General features: G+C 37.0%; 1 protein-coding gene across 1 annotated transcript; it reads left to right on the top strand.

Annotated features, from left to right (window-relative positions):
- Positions 1–1652: 1652 nt before the first annotated feature.
- Positions 1653–21356, top strand: DDX1 (DEAD-box helicase 1). The gene is made up of 26 exons (XM_066547199.1): positions 1653–1729; positions 3482–3533; positions 4401–4464; positions 4981–5010; positions 5230–5326; positions 6789–6836; positions 6972–7055; positions 8403–8486; positions 8916–8992; positions 10237–10309; positions 10421–10497; positions 11150–11264; positions 11754–11892; positions 12925–12985; positions 14137–14235; positions 14909–14998; positions 15592–15780; positions 16816–16867; positions 17308–17454; positions 18103–18194; positions 18710–18782; positions 19246–19318; positions 19452–19494; positions 19722–19817; positions 20573–20693; positions 21030–21356. The coding sequence occupies exons 1-26, from the start codon at positions 1714–1716 to the stop codon at positions 21158–21160; spliced, it is 2223 nt and encodes a 740-aa protein (XP_066403296.1). The 5' UTR covers positions 1653–1713; the 3' UTR covers positions 21161–21356.
- Positions 21357–21744: the final 388 nt, after the last annotated feature.

The raw sequence follows: 21744 nt of genomic DNA, 5'->3' as shown, positions 1-21744 counted from the left end.
TTAGCCTGGAGAAAAGGAGCCTCAGGGGAGACCTTAACACTCTGAACAACCACCTGAAAGGCGGCTGGAGCCAGGGGGGTTTGGCCTCTTCTCCCAGGCAAGAAGCAATAGGATGAGAGGACAGGCTTAAGCTGCACCAGAGGAAATTCAGGTTGGACACCAGGAAGGATTTCTTCACAAAAAGAGTTGTTAAACATTGAAATGGGCTGCCCCGAGAGTTGATGGAGTCACTGTCCGTGGAGCTGTTTAAGGGAGGACTGGACGTGGCACTCAGTGCCATGGTCTGGTTGACCAGGTAGTGTTCCATCACAGGTTGCACTCAATGATCTCAGATGTCTTTCCCAACCTGGTTCTGTGAAATAATTATGAAAGAACTGATGTTTCAGCCTCTTTCCTGTGACTTTATAAAGCATTTGTAAAATAGAAATAAAATTACTTCACACCCTGACACTTCTGCTCCCGCAGTTTAATTTTCTCTTGTGTTAGTAAGCTCTTGTAGGCAACTGCATATCCTAGAATTAGGTTAAACAAAAATTCAAATTCTGAAACTAGAGATTCAGGGCAATATGAAAGCTCTGTTGGATGCTTGGGAAAGACTTCAAGAAGAAACAACTACTGAGAAAAAATGCCTTTTTGCTGCTTCTATATTTTTAACTATATTTGACAGTGTAGCTTTTAAAGCAATAGTAAATAGTATAACATCATGTTTGTAAGTTTCAAAGAATTTTGGGAGATGTATCATAAATTACAGTCCATGTTCCACACTAACAAGCAGCACTATATATTGATATCAAGGTCTGCCTACAAACAGGTTTTCTTAGAGTTGTGGTTGAATCTGTACATTATTCATATCTATGCCTTTAAAAAAAGTCTCTAGTTTTGTCATTGACCTGAAAGCAAGCAAACTAATGATTGACAGATATATAGTGAATAATAGTGTAAGAAAAGAGGCACATCAAAGGAAGATAATCCCAAAGGATTATTAATACATGAGAAACCATTGCAATGCAAACAGCCTGGTATGAAGGGTATAAAATACCCTGTTGTATTTTTCTCTACATGACACCAGTTTCTACAGTGTAAGTTAACTGCTAGTGGGGCTCAGCAAGTTTTAAAAAAAATCCTGAAACAAACAAACCAACCATTGGGACAAAACCAGTATTCAAATTGCAACACAGTACTCAAGAGAACCACGTTGTCAGAGATGCTTGTTTTGGGTTTTTTTTGGCCTCTGACCCAGATGTGTCTCTATCTCATGCTGTCTTCAGAAAGACTGAGGCTGTGTTTCACAATGGAAAGCATAGGCAATGGTTTATGCTGTGCCTTCCACTTAGCAGACAAATGCACCATTGGCTCCTGATGTAACTGCAGAACCTGCACTTTGCACTTGCAATCTCATTTTGTTTTTTACAAAACTCCGAAGGTTCTTGCATTTAATGCCAGTAGAAGTCACCCTAGAACAAGATGGTGCAGAATTTGGGGAAGCTTCTGTAAAACCTGGAGAAGAAAGTATCCTAGTTGGTGTATAAGTGACACACGTCGCGGTGTGTTTGAGTCTCTGAGGAGGCGCCTTGGGCCGCCAATACCCGGGGGCGCTCACGGGCCGGGGCGGAACGCGCGGCGCGGCGGCTCCTGCGCCCACCCGGCCCCATAAAGCGGCGGCCGGGCCGCGCGCCTGCGCTCTGTGGCGTTCGCGGCGCTCACGGAGCGAAGATGGCGGCGTTCTCGGGTACGTGGCGCGGCGGCCGCGGCCTCTCGGCCCCGAGGGAGCCTCTCGCCTCTGCCCGCCGGCTCTCGGGCTCCCTGCAGCACCGAGGGAAGCTCCTCGGCCGCCTTTCCAGCCTGGCCCGCGGTAGTGTGTGGCTGACCATAGATCAGGCTGGAGGTTGCGAGGCCTGCGGGGGATGTAGGTGCTTCTCCCCGTGTCCTCGGGCTTCTGTAGGCTTTGAGAAATGGTTATCGGAATGGTTTGGCAGGTTTTATTGCATATGGATCTAGCAAAGGGGTTGCTTAAAAGTTAGGCGCGTTCCTCATGCTGGCTGGTTTCAGTAACAGGAGGTTTACCATAACTGTTCTCTGTATAGCAGTGGATAATAACTGGCTTTTGATAAGAGAAGCTCTGCTTGGTGATACGATTGGGCAAACTATATGTATTATATAAACTATATATGTGTATATAATAGTAAACTGTAATCCAAAAGCTTACTATTAAAGGAGGAAGCATCACTCTGTGTCCCCTTCCCCACGTAGATATTTGTGGAACTAGGCAACCAGTCAAGATCAGAGTTCTGTAAAGTTTTAATGTATATGGGGTTTTTAGTTTGTTCCTTTTAACTGAACTTTTTGCATCTTATTATGGGGGCAAAATGCTGAAGCTTGTTCCCGAGATCTAAGGTCAGTTTGGATTAATTTGGATGTAGTTGAGGAAAATGTCGTGGTGTCATTGTTTGATTAAATTCTTGTACTTTATATTGAATTAAACTGTGTGAGCTGTAAGTATATGGGAAAAAAAATACAGATTTGTTTCCAACTTGGAATTAGTAGAAATTGGTTTTGATTGCTATTGATTTTGTTGCTTGTGTGGATTGTCTACTTTTGTAGGATTAGAGCCCAGCACTTGAAAATATTAAAGCTTCCTAAAATATTAAAGCTTCCTAAAATCACATTACAAATATAACACATTTCTTACAGCATGTTTGTAGCTGAAGGAATTGATTTAGAGTAACCTTATGTACCCAAAGAGATGGCCAACAGATAAATTGTAATTTTGATGGTGTGCTACCAGCATTTGGGTCACTTAGGATTTGCTTTCCTCTTGCCTGTATTGAATAGCTGCAGGTTTCTTTTGTTTTCCTTTTTAAATACAGAGGATTTGTTTATCAACATACAAGCATGTTGCTCCATATTTAACTTGTGTCTGAGGTACAACCATCAGACCTTGAGATGCGTTTGCCAGAAGGGGTATCCAAGAAAAAACTTTAAAAGGTGTCTGTAATTAATAACTTTATCAAAATCAAAACCTTGTTGTCTTATTGTCAGTCAAGATTTGAACTAGAGTCCTTACAGGATACAGGTTTTTTCTACTGTTTATACCTCAACTGTAGAGAAAGTTGGGTATTTGTGGTTAACAAAGTCTGACCCATTGTCTGCATAGGCAGTTTCCTTAGAGGTGCAAAGATAAGTACCTTGCCCTTGGAATGGTGCTCTGTTCCCAGTGTGTTCACTTTGCTGCTGCATCTGTACCTGCCCCTGTGCCCTGTGTGTGCCTGACTCTGCTCTGGGTGGAGACAGCTCTCAAAGCTGCCTGTGAGGAAGGGAGAATGTCTCCATCAGTGGGTGCTGGAGTGAAGGCAGCATATGCTGTTGCCCAAAAGAGTGGTTTTCCATGGTTCTGTCTGTAGCTGGAAGTGTTGATGCTTGGCAATCTTTGGGTGATGTGAGGTTATTAACACTGCTTGATCCTTCTTTGCTTGTCTTACAGAAATGGGTGTTATGCCTGAGATAGCTCAAGCAGTGGAGGAGATGGACTGGCTGTAAGTAGGAGTGTGGCAAACTCTAATTTGCCTTTCAGCAATGTATGACATGGTTCTTAAAGCATCTCTTCTGTCACATTAAAGCAAAGTGGATGTGTGTTGTCCTTTAACTGTCATGTGCTTCTCTGTAGTGTGAGAGACTGAAGAATACAAACTGTGACTGCAGCAATAACACTTAACCTTGGTCAGGCAGAGCATGACTGCTTATGCTTGACTTCTGTTGTTTCACAAAAGGCTCTGTGCCTCTGGTTTATTTCTATGTATCATGGATGAAATACTGTCACATAATTAATGCTAGTTCAGTTCATGTTTTCCAGACTGTGGTCTATTATTGTGTTTTTCAAATATAGTGCATGTGTGTCGGTCTTCTAAAAAAGTTATATTCTTGTGTTTGGTTACTTGTTTGGCCAACGTGTTTTTACTTCAGAGTTTGAGTTGAATTGTCATTCAGAAAGTTGTCAGTATGGACAAACTTAATGTATGTAGTTCTTCTCATATGAATATTAATTAGCTGTGATTGTCTGAAAATGCTGTTTGAGTTTAGTTGTCTTTACTTTTTTTTTTCCAGTTTTGAACAGGAATCATGTAAATGAAGTCAGCATAAGTGACTTTAAAGAAAAACTCATTTGAAGAAAGGAAGACAAGGAATATGTAGTTAATAAGGGGTTTTTTTTATAATTTAGCATAATGATGTGAAATGTACTGCTCTTACCAAGGTGCAGCTGAATCCACTGCAAGCCAGGAGAAATAGCAGTTACCTGCTTTATCTTGCAGATTATTTGGTTTCTGTGAATTTCTAGATAAGTAAAAATTCCTTTTTCTATTGATGTAGAACATTATTTTGTGTTAATGTGTTCTTTCCTGTAGTCTCCCTACAGATATCCAAGCAGAATCCATCCCGTTGATCTTAGGAGGTGGTGATGTGCTTATGGTATGTAGGCAGGATAGCCTATTTTTAGAAATAAGAATCCTGTGTCTTTCAGTTGTTGTTGGTGTGGTGAATTTTGTTCTTTCTGGACAGGTCCATAGTTAGACTAGCTCTCCTGTCCTGCTTCAGTAGAAAGTATATTCACTTTGAGTTACTGGTGTGTTTCCAGCTGTTCTTGCAGATGAAATCTGGGAGTATTGGGCTTTATTTTTTGACTTCTTGACAGGCACTGCCACATAAATGAGGCCTGTCTGATCTCATCTGCTCTCCTTTTGGCTATAAATACTTGACACAGCTCTATATGGAACATGCCAGATACTGCCCAAGCCAATGCTGCAGTATCAATAACTCTGAAAGTATCAGATTAGTATGCCTTGTTCATCCTGTCTTTTATGGTTCTCTGTGTTCTTCATTCCATAAGCCAAAATAATACTTCATAAAAAATAAACTTATGTTTATTTTTTTTAATTTATTTTTACCAGCAGTCCTGGTAAAACTCTTGTATTTTTCTTCCTATAGGCTGCTGAAACTGGGAGTGGAAAAACTGGTGTAAGTAATCAAATTTATGTTAGCAGAAAGTAAAAGTCTTTAAGTGGTCTCATAAATGCAGAGAGAGTGTTTATATGTGTTTAAGCATTATTGGTAATAGTCTTTACCAACATATATGTAGGAATGTATTTCAGTACTTCTGGCTGTGATATTGCACCCAAAAAGGAGGCTGGAAATAAGTGTATAACTTGTGGAATGAAAGTGACTTTTCCATTTTAGGCTTTCAGCATTCCAGTTATCCAGATTGTTTATGAAACACTGAAAGACCAAATGGAAGGCAAGAAAGGAAAAGCCACTATTAAAACTGGAGGGGCAGGTAAGTTTTTGTGTCACATTCCTTAAATTCAAAACTCTGCTAACTTGTGTTGATTTTGTCACTTTTAGAAGTAGAGTTAACCTGCCATTAGGTAAGTATTTTTTCCATAATTTGGGATAGTGTAAATATAATCGTTCAGTGTTTTATTAAACAGAGAATATAAATTTACTGGTGGAATCGTGGGAAGAACTGGTGTGCATTTGACTGCAGACTCTTAGTAATGCTCTTCTTTTCAGCTTGGGGCTGGCTGATCCACACCTGGCTTTCCAGTGTTCTTCTGAAAGCCCCATACTAGGTTAATGCCTTGCAAGATGTGGTGGTGGTGTCCACCTTAAAAGAAGGAGTTAAAAAATATCTTTCTATTCCAGGATTAGGTGAGACAAGCTGTGACACCATGGAGTTAGTTTGGGCCTCTTAAGTGAGCTTGAGCAGAAAGCTCTTCTAGGCTCAGACTTATTTTTATGTGCCTGGGATAACAGTGTAGGACCTTTCAATTCTGCTGTGCCGAGTAGATCTGTTGTGTTCCTTTTGGCACCTGCCTAGGTTTGGAATTGAATAATTGATATCTTGTTTCTTCTAGTAAACATTGAATTGAGCAGGAAATGTATTGGGCTGGAACTCAGCTATATAAAATGGACTGTAACTGTGATAATATCCTCACAGTATTTGAGAGTCAGTTATGCATCCATTTAATTAGGCTTGGAACTGTAAAGCTGATAACCATGTCCAGTCTGTGGTACTGATAAGATTGGGTTTTATGTAAGTGAACAGTATTTGCACAAACAAGACTCTGAAGATATTATCGAAGTTGTCATCATTATAACTGCAGCTACATTGGTGTCAGCAAAGTCAACTTTAAAAAAGTTAAATCCTCCTCGAGAGAATGTAATATGAATACACTAATACACTCAGTAAACCTAATTGAAATGACACCTGTTTTTTTTTAAGTCATGTATATATTTTATTACAGCATGTTATTTGGCATATGAAAAATGAAGTCAAAAATTCTATGTGCATTACCTTAGCTCCTTAGTAATGACATTTTAACTTAGAGCCTGAAAGATACCTTAATGTAAGCTTGGAACGGAAATGGCAAATAATGCATTTGAAATTTGTTGTTCTTTATATAGTTTTGGGTATTTTCCATCTGAATTTGATTGTGATTGTGTGAAACTGCCTTATTTTATAAAAGTCTTCCTTGTTTGCAGTTGCATTTTTAAGTAACTTAATCTGTCCTTAGTGGAATAATCTAAACTTCCATAGAATCCCTTTGCATTAAGCATTTGTGCCCTTCTTCGGATTGTAGGCCTTCATTTGAGCTTACATGAATTTCATTGGAACAAAACTATTTCCCCAGAAAATTAAGCCAAACACTCTAGAAACATTTTGAACATCTAATTTGAGTTTCTCAGGCTTGATTTGTGGATTAAATGCTTTTTCTGTTATTGTCTTTCCAACTTAGTGCTCAATAAATGGCAAATGAACCCCTATGACAGAGGATCAGCTTTTGGTGAGTTGTCCTGCTGTTCACTTGAGAATTTTTACTTGGTGTAAAAAAGAATAAGCTAGAGGAAAGAATGCATGAAGTTTTCTTTTAAAAGCAGTTAGGCAATTTCTTTAACTAAAACTGTCTTCTAATTTTCAGCAATTGGATCAGATGGTTTGTGTTGCCAAAGCAGAGAGATAAAAGAATGGCATGGATGCAGAGCAACTAGAGGAGTGACTAAAGGTACATATAAAGTGATGTGTTTTGAATACTCTTCCAGAAAAGTTTTAGCAGAAATACCTGCTTGTCAGCCATTGTTAATGTAGATGGTTGCATTAAAATCTTTCTATCCATCTGACCATATTTAGTAGCTTAAGACTTGGAAATGACCAATACTTCTGTTTTGTTCTCCTTGTGTTGTAAATTACCTTTTCCCTGATAGTGATGCCTGAAAGTAGAACAAAATCTTCCTAAACAACCTTAAAATTATAATAGAAAAGCAAACATTTACTTGAAAGCCTTCAGTGCACAATATGGTGAAACCCATGCCCCGAATTAGATTGCTACAATTTTATAAGATCAGGCAGTTAGAATATTCAGCCAATATTGTCCAGTTAAAGGAGCAGTTGGTTAGGTAACCCCCCCCCGCCAGATTCTGCCCCGTTGGAGTCCTCCCCCTGGTCCTCAGATCCTACCTTTATTATGTCTATGATATGTGGTACAAAATAAAATGTCCTTGGTAAACTAACAAGCAAGACTAAACAAAACTTCTAAGAATGTGTCAAAGAGTTTGTTCCCTATTGTAAAGAGAGCTGGAAAATAGTACTAGAAGTTATACCTAGGCATTTAACACTCTACTAAGCTACAAATACATGAAGTATACAAAGAAAGCTAAAAATCTTCAGGCATCAATAGGAGACTGAGTTGCAGGAGGCAGAATCGTAACTAACATTCATCAGAATGCCTTTTTTTAGGAAATGGCTATACACACAGTACTTTGAGTTGTTTCCTCACAGACTTCATGCAGATGTGCAAAAATTTCATGGTTCTGTAGTTGTAGCAGTAGTTGAGAGGCCAACCCTAACACTTGACTCAGAAGTAGAGTCATCCTGATACTCCAGTGGTTCTGGAAGTGTGTTCAGAAAGACCCTAAACAGTCTCCTTTAATGGGCTGTGCAGATAATTCTGTAGTCTGTGTGTACATAACAGCCAGCTGGATGTTCTTCAAGTGGCACAAGGAGTTGTTGATACTGGAGCATGCTGGTGGTCTGGTTCTGATTCTGCAGAACCTTGTGTCTCGAGTTTTATCAGGTCCTGTGCATTGAGTAGGACCACTTCTCTCTTGCTTGTCACTCCTTTGGAGCCTTTCACACTCTACCTCTCAGTGAGTACTTTGTCTCTTTTGCCTGCTGTTTCTTCGTTTCCTACATAGGTATACAATTGACCTTTTCACACAAACACAGTGTAGGGGATTTCATGACACTTTCAGCAGGACTCGGATGTTAGATTTGTATGGTCTTGGAAGTAGCAAGACTGAACCACCTTAATGAATTTGGGTATTGTATTAGTTCCTTTCTTTTTTTTTTAAAGGAAAATATTACTATGAAGTTTCCTGTCATGACCAAGGCTTGTGCAGAGTTGGTTGGTCAACTATGCAGGCTTCACTAGATCTGGGTGAGTTTCCTTCTGAAGAGCCTATAGGTAGTTTTTATATTGACATGGAATGGGTGGAGTGCTGTTCTAGTGTTGCAGAGAATGGAATCTTCGGGAAGGATCCCAGTATTGGGGAGTTGAAAATGTTTTGTATAAGTATTTTAATTCCTGTAAGGGGAAGTCTCTGGTTGTGGCAGTGTTTTCTTGTCTTATGTGACTTTCTGCCTTTTACGCCTTTTTTTTTTTATTTTTAATGAAGATGACTGGAGACTGGTAAAATCTATAAATGTACTGCTGCAAAAGTACTAGTTTGGTGTACATCCAGGTCAGAAGTTAGTAATCAGCAGCAAATTGTTTATATGATAGTGTTGGACATTTCAGTTGCTAATACCAAAAGGAAAAAGCATAATGTGTCAACCAGAAGATAAAAACCTATTGTCTTATCTTCAGGCACTGATAAATTTGGCTTTGGATTTGGTGGCACTGGTAAGAAATCTCACAACAAGCAATTTGACAGCTATGGTGAGGTAAGCTTGAATTGCATTTGGCAGAAATATTTTTTAAAGTTTTGCATGTTAGTTTTGTGCTGTTACAATCAACTGTCTTTGGAAATAGGGCTCACTGCTAAGGGAGGCTCACTGGGCAAAAGGGCAATGTAACATTGAAGCATTTTTGCATAAAAGCTTATTAAAAGATTCAACAAAAGCAGTTATAAGCTGAGACATGATAGTGGTTATATTGCAATTATATTTACGCTCATTTAGAAGTTAAAATTTTGCTGTGTGTTACAGATTAAAAGTTAACTGACCTCTTGAGATTTGTCTTGACTGACTTCATCTTTAGCTTGAATAAATCAACCCATATGTATACACTGGGAACATGCAAGTGAGGGCATTGTATTCTGTTTACTAGAAGTTAAAATATAAGTAATTTCACAACTCTTTAATCTGTCAAAATGCATTATTAATTTCTACTAAAACATAGAGTGCACTACTTCTGGCTATTGAGTTGGGTTTGCCATTACCTTAATGTGTACACTTCCAAAGTGTCTGCTGGGAATATTTATAATGGATTTTGTGTAGTGTAGCAGTGGAATTGAGATGTGTAAACATAAATAAATGAGTACTTAAGCAGAAACTCTTATTTTTTTGTGCTAATAATAACAGCTCAATGTCATAAAACCTGCAACTTTTATGACTACTGTAGGTTGTTTAACAGTGATTCTTGAGCTGTCGATTGGAAGCACTTAATTTATAAATGTTATTTAATACTTGTAAAATTAGCAGATTTCAAGTTACTAAAATAAAGCACTTAAGTATACATAACATGCATATAGTGTCATCTTCAAGCATTAGTCTTTTATTATAGTAAAAATACAGTTTTCTGATGTCATGTTTGGTGTTCTAAGCTTAGATTTACATTGGCTAATAAATATGTGACTAATGTGCTTTTCCATAATGCAGAATACTTCCAGGTAAATGACTTAAATGTATTGTTGTCGTTGTGTTGGTTTTTGAAGTAAATTTAAAGCAGTAATAAATGTTTAAATACCAAGATCAATTGGGCAGTTTACTGAAGACTTGTGATCAAATAAAAATATGTGTTCAATTTACAATGGTCTGACTGAAATAAATTGAACTTACTTGACTTCTGTCAAGAATCAGCATTTGTTAGGGAGAGGTGAGAAAACTAAAAGCTGACAGAATATAAGCACTAAGTTGTCTTAATGCACTGAAAATGTCTTAGCTTCACAAACTTTTTTTTTTTGCAGGAATTCACTATGCATGATACAATTGGCTGTTATCTAGACACAGAAAAAGGACAAATAAAATTTTCCAAAAATGGTAAGTTTTATTCTCTTTGTTTGGAATTTTATTTGGATGCTTTTGTTGGGGGGAGGGAAGGAGAGGAATGCACACACTTGCAGAGTCTGACTGAACCAACCTTATTTTCAGGGAAGGACCTTGGCCTTGCATTTGAAATCCCTCCACATATAAGGAACCAAGCACTTTTTGCAGCTTGTGTACTGAAGGTAACAGGAATATTACAGATGTCCAAGATTATTATAATTTTTCTGGGTTTGTTTATAATTAAGTATAAAATTTGCATAGCCAGTTACAGTTACTGCAGTTGTGCATGTAAAGTCAGTTTTCTTTGGTTTACCAGTATTCATTCACTACTGAAGTAATAATGTAGCTTTGAGTACCATTTAAGTAATAAAATAGCTTTGAGTACCATTTAAGCTAAATGTTTAAATTCAAATTTTAATCTTGAATTTATAGGTAGAATAGCATGGACACTAATTCCTAATAACAGTGCTATGTTGTGTGTATTAAACTGTTGTATACTGCCATTCAACTTATGCAAGCAAATAGCTTGAAAGTCAGATAGCTTGTTTCATTTCTTCTGTACTCTAACATTACTGTAAAGTAGTACTATGTCCTTTCAGTGGTTAGAGAGATGTACAACTTCAGAAAAAATTCTTTGGTTAAAAGTTGGCTTTTTTCTGTGTGTTTGGTTGGGGTTAAGTTCCAGCAACTTGGGGAGGAGGAATGTATAAGATAGACAAAGTGTTTCCTTCTCCCATCTTCTTGTTTTTTTCTGTTTTTTTCATTACTGAGTTGTTTCTCATTTTTTGTGGTCTCTTGAATCTGTGTGTATGACACAACTTTGTTGATACCTAGAATGCGGAATTGAAATTCAATTTTGGTGAAGAAGATTTCAAGTTTCCACCAAAAGATGGCTATGTTGGCCTTTGCAAGGCTCCTGAGGGTAGTGTTGTAAAATCACAACACTCAGGTAGGTTACATTTTTACAAACTTCTCTTGTTTCTGTATTCAGGTTGTGTTGCAGCATCTTTGGATCCCTTTAATTGCAATCAGAAAGATCTTAAATAGAGCAGTAATGAAGAAATATTGATGCTTTTTTGAAAGTATACCAGATTTTCTTACTGTTAAACCACCAATAGTCTTTCATATTTGGAATTTAGAAGTACATCAGATAAAAGAAGTCCAGCTAAGTTTTTCAACAGTGTTATTGTAAAAATGTGTGGGTCTTTATGCCCCACAATGGAATGGATTATCCTGCATGGCCAGTACACCAACTTGTAAGTTCTGATCATTATTCTGAAGTTACTCATAATTGAGAGAGCAATCACATCACCTCTGAATGGAGCATATAGAATTATTAGGTTTTAATTACTAATAGAAAATCCAGATCTGTTTCCAGTAAAAAATTCCAGAATAGGAATATAGTTTGTCTTAATGGTGAGTTTTTTTTTCCACTTAGGAAATGCCCAAGTGGTTCAAGCACAGAACCTTCCAAATGCTCCAAAAGCATTGATTGTAGAACCATCAAGAGAGCTGGCAGAACAAACTTTGAACAATGTGAAGCAGTTCAAAAAATATGTTGATAATCCCAAATTAAGGTAAAAGTGAATTTGTTAGTTGCATTTATGGTATTTTCCATGGTTGTAACTTCATGGGGAGATGGGGAGTAGGTTCCACTTTGTAGCTAAGTGAACCATAATCTGCAGTGCTGCTGATAATAATAATATCAGTAATAACCTGCTACCAACCAAACTTCTGACTATGCAACTGCAGTTAGACCACTTAGGGGTTTTTGGTATGTTTTATCAGTGGACTGCCTTTTTCTCATACAAGAAATTTGGTAGGTAGGTGGTTTTTTTTTAATTATCAGTGATAGCTAGTATGATACTTCACATGCTTCTCTTGATTAAAAATGTTATCTGCTTACTGCCTTTCTTTCCTAAACATTTTCCTATGCCTCCATCTCCTTCTACCCCCTCATTTTGTTTGTTTTTCATCTCCATCAAATAGTTGTATACAGGGTCTGCTCTCTTTAATTAATGTGCTTGCAGGAAAAATTATCATGGAGGTGCAATTCTGAAAAATGAATCATCTATAAGTTGCTTTGCGTTTAAGTTGTCTCTGCTTTGAGAGACAACTGTGCTTCTAAAACTTAAACATTTCCCAATGATAAACAGCAATCTGTTTATAAGAGTTCATTTACTAGAATTGCTGGGATTAAGCAATAGGAATGGGCAAACTACAATGGAAGATTAATTTAGTTTACTGTTATTTGCATTTCTAACTTTCAAGGGCACAGGAAACTTCAGTGCACTAACTTACATTATTTTTGAGATTTTTGATAAACATTTTTTGTAAGATTAAATTTGTTAAGGTGCTAATTTGCTTAAAACAACAGTGATAATCACATTCAATTACAGTTTGGTAACAAAGTTTTCACTGGAACTGACGTACACTACTTGTGAAAGGATGAGTTTCAAAATTAATTTTTTCTATTTTGTTCTTGAAATTACTGTTCAGAGCTGTTAATTGTCAGTTATCAATAAAAACATCTGTCTGAAGACTGATTCTAAGTATACCTTCTGAATATAATAAATGGGTAAATCTCAAATATATTGATGTAATTTTAGGGAACTGCTTATTATTGGTGGAGTGGCTGCAAGAGATCAACTCTCTGTACTGGAACAAGGTGTAAGTGGTATTTTTTTCATATGATTTATTAGTTTGGGTTCCAAGCAATTGATGATGTTGCTAGAGGATATTAATGGTGGTAACTCATGTAATAAGAATAATAAACATGTTAAAACAAAAATGTACAGTCAATAGGAAGCTCATGTTACAGCAGTCTAGCAGCTGTTCCTTTACTTCCATGTCAATACAAGTACCTATACTACTTAAGTTCTCTTGGAGCCTGAGTACTCCTGAAAATCTTAAAATGAAAGTTCAGTTGTTTGCCATTTGTTCTTAATCAACAAGACAGTTTTCCTATTAACTTCTGTCCTGTTTTTGTGAATAACAATAGTCTGCAGTTATCAAGATGAACCTACACTACAAACCAGTCCTACATAGAAGGAAGTGGTCTGGTTTCAGCGGCATGGAATGTACACTTGATTCAGTCTCACTGTAGGGAGAACAGAGTCACAGGGCCGTGTTTTTTATTTAAGACTCACTTTTGGAAGTGAAAGCACATCACTCTTGATAAATTTTCTAGTGGCTCTAGCTGCCAAAATGAAAAATTTCTGTTAAGCCTACTTGAACTGGAAGATTATTTGACTTCCATGTGAATGCTAAGTTTTTGATTGTGAACCTTTCTGTCTGGCAAAATTTGTAGTTATTTCTGTAGTTAATAGATTTTGTATCCTTCTACCTTGAGAAAAATTTATCCCCGTTTAAAAACAAATCTGTTTGTTGGCTTTTGATAACAAGATTACACTGCTTGGGGTTCAGGGAAGGAAAAAGGGGCACAGCACTTCCCAAATAAGGGAAGGCTTCTTCCCTAAGGTAGATGCTGCTAATGAAATGACTGTAGAACCAAAATGCAGGTTGCTCAGAGAGGAGGTTGTAGGATCCCTTTCCAGAAAGGTACTGAAAATTGTATTAGGCAGCTACCTAAAATAACTTAGAAATTGTCCTTGATTTGCATGTGAAAGTGGGGAGTGGAGACCAGATGATAATCTCAAGAGATCCCTCCGACACAAATTACTCTAGGATTTTATGAAGTTATAATTAATAGTAAATAAAGCATTATACTGATAATTGTTTCATAATGTTAAGCTTAGATAAAATTTTTCATGTCTCTAGTTAGTTACAGGACCAACTCATTATCTTTATGTACTTCATAGGTGGATATTGTTGTTGGAACTCCTGGAAGGCTGGATGACCTGGTCTCAACAGGGAAGATTAATTTATCTCAAGTTAGATTCCTGGTTCTGGATGAAGCTGTATGTAGAGAACTAAGTGCTACTTAAATTCTGTTCTTAAATGCAGTATGATATTTGCAAAAAAGTGAAACATGGTTGTTCTATAGTATTTGATAATTCAGTGGAACAATTAGGTACCTATAGACTGTTCCACCTTAATCCTCTCATTGTTTGCAACCATAGTAACCTGCTTTTTTTTCCCCTCCCACACTCCTGGCCTCTCTGTTAAATCTGTTTGGAATTTTTCTGATAGGAAAATGTATTTCAAATTATATTTACAAGGTACTGAAGTCTGTCCCTGCCACTGCAGGGAGCTTGAAGGACAAAGACAAAATATAAGTGTTAGTTAACCCAGCAGGTCTTGAGGCTAGTGAATGTTGTACTCAGTATGCTGTGAAATAAGGGCATCTCTCTGATCTGTGGTAGTACATCTGAATATTCACAAAGATCAAATGCCTTGGGGTGTTAGCTAGGAGTAGCTGCTTAGTTTCTCAGCAGCTATAATGTAAGTGCTCCACATTTTTACTGGGTTTTCCTCCTTAGTAATAATATCCCTGCTATGCACTGACTGTCCAGCTAATTAAAAGCAGGAACTTCTGAGACTAGGAGTGTATTGCTTATCTAACTCAAGTGTAAAGACTGAGAAATGAGAGAAGATTTGCAGCTTCATCTCTTTTATTTCATCCCCACACAGGATGGCCTTCTCCTCCAAGGTTATTCAGATTTTATAAACAGGATCCATAGTCAAATTCCTCAGATAACCTCAGATGGAAAAAGACTTCAGGTATAAAATATTTGTGGTTTGTTTTTTTTTTTTTGTTGTGGGTTTTTTTTTAGTTTGTTTTGTTTGCTTAAATATTTTTGGGGGTGTGTTGTGTGTTCTGCTTTCAGTTGTTGACTATTATTTGGCATAGAGCATGCTTCTTTGGCGTTCCCAAAAGCTCTTGTCCAAAACTAACACATGTTCAGTGAGTTCAGTAATTGCCTGTGAAAATATTTTTAGCCTCCTAGATGTTGAAGCCTAGTGTTCAGGAGTTTTCAATTTATTTTGAATTATTTATATATAAATCTAGCAAACATGACTGAACACATACTTTATGATTTCTAACATATTAATACTCTTGATTCATCAGCTTTCAATAGTTTTGCATTCTTCCTAGTAATTTTTTGGGCCTCTGTAAGAGAATAGTTAATCAACTTATTTTGCATCCTGACTCTTGCCACCTGAGTGGTTCCTGTGATGAGGAGATCCAAACGTTTTCTGTTTTGCTACGTTATGCTATTCAACTACATAACATTCATACAGTTCTACTCTCACCTTTTTGGACTGGGAGGATCTTATCTTCAGTGGTATCCGTGTGACTCTCTTCTTCTCAGGTGATTGTGTGCTCTGCAACCCTGCATTCTTTTGATGTGAAAAAACTATCCGAAAAAATCATGCATTTTCCTACCTGGGTAGATTTGAAAGGAGAAGATTCTGTCCCTGAAACTGTACACCATGTAGTTGTGCCTGTAAATCCAAAAACTGATAAACTCTGGGAAAGGCTTGGCAAGAATCATATCAGAGTAAGTGAAAATTGAGTTTTTTTGTCCATGTTTACTTATTTAACCTTCAGAACAGGGGCCTAATATTGAAGGATCTTTGCTGGCTATTGAAACAGCTTAATCTGAAATGGTTTGTTTCATGGTAGTCAGCATCATATCAGTGGTGTCATAACTCTGTTTCTGAACAGCTCAGTGTTACAAGCATGGCTGAGGAAGAGCTTGATTGAGTAACAGTCTGCACTAGATTTGCACTAGAGAGCAATGGCATTGTGCTTTTTCACTCATTTCCCAGCTAATGGTCCATGGCCTAACTGTACTTAGTATCTCTTTTCTGACTTGGCAGGAGGGAATAAACCTGCCAAGATGGATCATTCTATAAGGTAGTTCTGTCTCCAACCCATGTGAGATGAGCAGTTTTTACAGGAATGGATGTCATATCAGACTGCATTTGAGATTCCAGATCTTACATACACCTGACACCTATTCACATGAGAAGGTGTTGGTTATTCAGGTCTTTAGTATTCAAGTTCTGAATAACCTGCAACCATGTTTTGTTCTTGGCAACTCTGATGCAGTTACAAATCTACGGTTTTCTTAATCTCTCTTTGTCTTTGGAACATCTGTTTGTCATGTGTTGTCATTAAGTCTTAGTGTGAGTTTATTTCTTTTGGATTTTAAGTTTATATCTAATTCAGGCTAGCATAGGGGAAAAGATAAGGAATTACTATTTCTGTGATTTAACTATATTTTATTATTAATAAATCTTTTTATTCTGGTTTGTTTGTGTGTTTTCAATTCTTCACTTTGTTCAAAGGTGTTTCCTATCCAGTGGCTACATAGTTTTATTGCCCATTTTTATGAATATAAGTTTTGTATTCTTAAATACAAGACCTTCCTCTAGCTAAAGGTGGGTAAACATGGCTGGTAGGAGAGCAGAATGCTAAGATTACTTCTAAACTTTTGTTTCTTCCTAGTTACAAGTTAATGGAGTTAAGTATTTCTCTGTGAAGAGTGGACTACTGACTTGGGGGGCTTTTTTGTTTGTGTTTTGTCTAGACTGATGAAGTACATGCAAAAGATAATACACGGCCCGGCGCTAACACTCCAGGTAATGAACAACACTAAGAAATCATGACATTCTTGTAAATGTTTTGAATTAAAGGTAAATTGTAGTAGACACTGGCCTTGAGTCATGTTCCTCCAAAATTGTGTTTCTACATTCTCATAGTCTTGAAGAGAAATGTGTTTCTGTAACTGGGAAATAGCAAAGAGACTTGAATATATATTTTGCAGATTTGTAGACAAGTGTTTGTTGGTGTGTATAAGAAACCTGAAATTTCTGAGTGCTTTTGTTCTTCCTGTATTGTATCACCTTGGAGCACAGGAGCGTGGAAGGGAGAGGTAGAAACTGAAGGTTTAGCTTACTTGCTCTAATAATAAAAGTTTAACTGTCTACTTGAAGGCTAGAGAACTTCAAAGATACGCAGTTCAAAGGTTCTTCATGTTTTTAAACAATTTGAGTGAAATAACTTCTTGATTTTTATTTAGAAATGTGGTCTGAAGCTATTAAAATTCTAAAAGGAGAATACACTGTTCGAGCAATTAAAGAGCACAAGATGGATCAAGCCATTATCTTCTGCAGGACTAAAATAGACTGTGATAATATGGAGCAATACTTCATCCAGCAGGGTGGAGGTAATGTTTTCATGTCAGCCTTACTCAGCTCACTTTTCTCACTTCTGTGTTTTTTCAACACCAAATTTGTATGATAGAGGTCACCAGTACTGGGACACGGCACAGAAAAAATTGTGCTACAGTTTTTTGCATACTGACTGGGCATAAAATTCAGAGTTTTGTAGCAGGCAGCTGCAGGGGTGCCCTTTGTGAAAGAAAGCAATGAACGGTCTTGTACCTGTTCCAGATAGTTCTGAAATGAATGGAAACCCATCATGCACCAAAATTTGAACCAGTGAGAAGATGTATGGTGCCTCTGCTGAAACATGCTAGTAAAATTGATAGTCAGTAAGGGGAAGAGACATGGGAAGAGATGTTCACACCTAAAAAGACATTGGAGAAATGTGAAAGAAAACACAGGAACAGTGAAAGGAATGTGTGAGGAGAAAGGTGAAGATGAACATTTGTAGAAATGAAGAAATTTAGAGTAGGAAAGAGTAAGGAAAAGTGCCTGCACAGGTCTGCTCTTGGGAGGAGGGAGAAATTGTATTTTACTGCTTGTCTTGTGTATTTTTTCCACCCCAATGCCTCTGAAATTTTTTTCCAATTCTATATGGTTTTGTGTCATAGTTTATATGTGATGTAATTAATGCATATAAATTCTTTCAGGCCCTGATAGGAAGGGACATCAGTTCTCCTGTGTCTGTCTGCATGGTGATAGAAAACCTCAAGAAAGAAAGCAAAACCTGGAAAGATTTAAGGTGATGCAGCAGATTTTTGAAGGCTTTTTCCTCATCTCCCAATATCTGAATTTGTATGTTAATTTGTGTTCCTACTTCTCTATTTAAATTAAATTGCATTCAAATGCTCTGTGTCCCACTTCCTGAAATTGTAAGGCACATTTTCTGTAGGTGGAAGTCTGTACTGGTGGTAATCAGTATGACCTTTGTGAGTTTGAATTCAGAAGATAGTAGGCTTACTTTGGAATAAAAACCTAACTTTAAACTCTATAGTAATTACACTGGTTTTTAAGGTCTTTAGTACTTGGTCACTTAAAAAAAAGGTTCAATATTACAGTTTAGTTTTGATGAAGCTGTTTGTTGGTTTTGTTTGCCTTATGGTGCTGGGGAAAGAAACAAGTATGTAAATTCACCAAACTATTCATGCGTTACTTGAAGTGTTCTTAAAGGTGAAGTGCAAAGGACTATGATTTCATTGCTTGGGATTTTGCTTGCTGTGTTTAGCACAACACTTCATTACAGCTCTGTTTTTGCAGAGAGGAGATGTCCGTTTCCTGATCTGCACAGATGTTGCTGCTAGAGGAATTGATATTCATGGTGTACCATATGGTAAGACAGTTTTTTAAACTTAACCTGTTGAATTGCACTGGAGCTTCAATATATTTGCCTGTCCAGTAGTTAAAATAAATATATGACTTACAGCATAATTTTAAGAGATGTAGATGTTAAAGGCTGAAACTAGGCAATATTTAATTTGGTTGTTCACCATAAGTTCTCAAATACTTTATGTTGTTCTGCATTTTCTGCATTAACGATTAACCGAATCGTTAATTCGGTTTTCCATTCTTGCCAAAAAGTAATCAGAGAGAAAGCAGTTTGAGTGTGAGAGCCTTTATTGCAGGTATTGCAGGTTACACCTGTAACTGTTGTAATAGACTATAAAGGTATGTACATAGACTAAGGAGAGGAATTGCAGCAATCAAAATAATATTTTAGGTATCTGATCTCTGACCTTAGCTCATACATTAAAAATAAAATCTTGTGTTCTCTGTGAACTGTCTGTGTTACACAGTTATCAATGTGACGCTCCCTGATGAAAAACAGAACTATGTTCATCGAATTGGGAGAGTCGGCAGAGCTGAGAGGTATGTGTGTGTTCAGAGCAGCCAGCAGGTGTTGTGAGATTTGTTGTTGTTGTTGTTGTTGTTGTTGTTGTTTCACAAGTTGGCAATAGTTACTGAAATACATTTCTCCCTCCCTTGTCTCCTAATATTTCAGGATGGGTTTGGCAATCTCCCTCGTGGCAAAAGAAAAAGAAAAGGTAATTATACTCCAAAGCAAAGATGAACAGACATTATTTACTGAGGTTCTGTCCCCAGCTGCTATCTGACCTTCTTATCCTGCATTGAAAAACTGCTTTTTTTTGTCCCTACTTAATTGAAGGAGAACATAAACAGATTCCTGAATTCTTTTTCATGCTATAATTAGTCAAAATGAATGTACTAAACTATTTCACAAAGTTTAGAGGTTGTTTTGCATTATTTCTAGGTTTGGTATCATGTATGCAGTAGTCGTGGAAAAGGGTGTTATAACACCAGGCTGAAGGAAGAAGGAGGTTGTACCATATGGTACAATGAGATGCAGGTAAGCATTTTGCTTAAATGTTCCCCAATTCCTCTAAAAGATTCCAGAATAAAGTTCTTGTTTCACCTGTGCAGCTGAAGTACAATCTAGTCTTAAGGTGTTTTTAACCTTTGATTCCATTTAAAGAAGAAATTAGAACATAGAACATTAGAACTTTTCAAGTTATATGTTCTGTAAGTTGTTTAATTATAAAAACCTATTTTAATATTCCCAGCCAATGTTGTTGGAGTCTTACTTGCAGTTTCTTTATAGTCTTCCTAATCAAAGTCTGTTAAGATATATATCCTGAAGAGAATGTTAGTTTAGATGGTTTGTTGCAAAATTGTCACTTAAAACTGTTGTTTCTCTAACCTGGGAATAGTTTATCTCTTAGGTAGGTTTTCATTGGGATTTGTATACCAGCTGTGAATGCAGGTTAAAAAGCAATACTTGCCTTCTTTCTCTAATGAAGAAGGGCAAATAGACCTCATCTGTGATAAAATAAGCTTGGACTATGAGCTGTTATAAAGTAGCCTCATTTATGCAAGTAGGGTAGTGTATGAAATGAAGACTTCTAGGTAGGGTAAAACCATACTGAAATTGGAAATGAACTTGTGTAGTCTGTAATAAAAAGGTGTTAGTCTTCTGTATCTGTGACCAAACTGTTTTGTGTACCATTCCTGTCCAAACTACTCAGATGTGACTGTTCAGAACACTAGTTTGACTAGTCTTGGACCATAGAGTATTTAAAGACTTCTTGGGTTTTTTTCTCTTAGTTGCTGGGGGAGATTGAAGAACACTTAAACTGCACTATTGCCCAAGTTGAACCAGACATAAAAGTACCAGTGGATGATTTTGATGGGAAAGTTACATATGGGCAGAAGAGAGCTCTGGGAGGTAAGGATGAACTACTCTCAAGTTCCCTTGCTATGCAGTGCTCAGTTTCCAGTTTCCTGGTTGTCTCCTGTGTCACTACAGAATAATAGACTATAAATAAAAAATAATAGATGATAAATAAATGGATTATAAAAGGCTGCTAGCTCTTTGCTGTCATTTGTTACATGCAGTCTATAGGTTGCAAGTGACAAGAGTATGTGTATACCTGTTCTGGTTTTTTGTGCTTTTTTTTTTTAAATAAAGTAATTAACTCTCCGAATGACTGTGGTTGGGCATTGTTAGTTCTGCTGAAAAATGACTTTGAACATGTAATTTAGATTGTATCTCTTTTGGCAGGTGGACTGTATAAAGGCCATGTGGATATTCTGGCACCTACAGTACAAGAGTTGGCTGCCCTTGAAAAGGAGGCTCAGACATCTTTCTTGCATCTTGGCTATCTTCCTAACCAGCTGTTCAGAACATTCTGATTGTGCCACACTGGAGAGAAGGCTTGAGTTAAATGCTCTGCCCTGCAAATACAAAAATCCTGCACTGTCTCTGAGTAGAGGTAGTTAGAAAGTGATTAAAACTAAATATACTTCTTGCATGAGGAACAGAGTGTTCAGCACTGTTAACTTTGAGTAAGCTGTTCTCCTAATAAAATAAAACAAGTCAAAGATGAAATGGTTTTGTTTGGTTTTTTTTTTGCCTTAAAGGATTAATTTGCAGAATCATTCTTTGCATGATTTTGTTAATTTATTGAAAGTACAAGGGTAGTTAGGCAAATATGGGAGGAAAGTTTTATATTTCTATTTATTTATATTTCAAATTATTTAATTATTTGTGTACTTTAAATTTTTAATGCTGGGCTGACTGAAGATAGATTCATATTCATTCAGACAGCTGTTTATACTAAATAAGAAAAAAAAAAACGGATCTCAAGTAGGTATTTGATGAAGCTCTTTGTTTTCCTAAACCCCTACAATCTAGGCTGATAACTGCATTTTGATTCTGTAGTTCTAGACTTCTCACATTTAATGGTTCTTAAATTTCTGAAATGGATTGTACAGTA

Source organism: Molothrus aeneus, chromosome 3, assembly GCF_037042795.1.
Source record: "Molothrus aeneus isolate 106 chromosome 3, BPBGC_Maene_1.0, whole genome shotgun sequence".
NCBI lineage: Eukaryota > Metazoa > Chordata > Aves > Passeriformes > Icteridae > Molothrus > Molothrus aeneus.
This window is presented reverse-complemented; position numbering and strand designations above follow the sequence as displayed.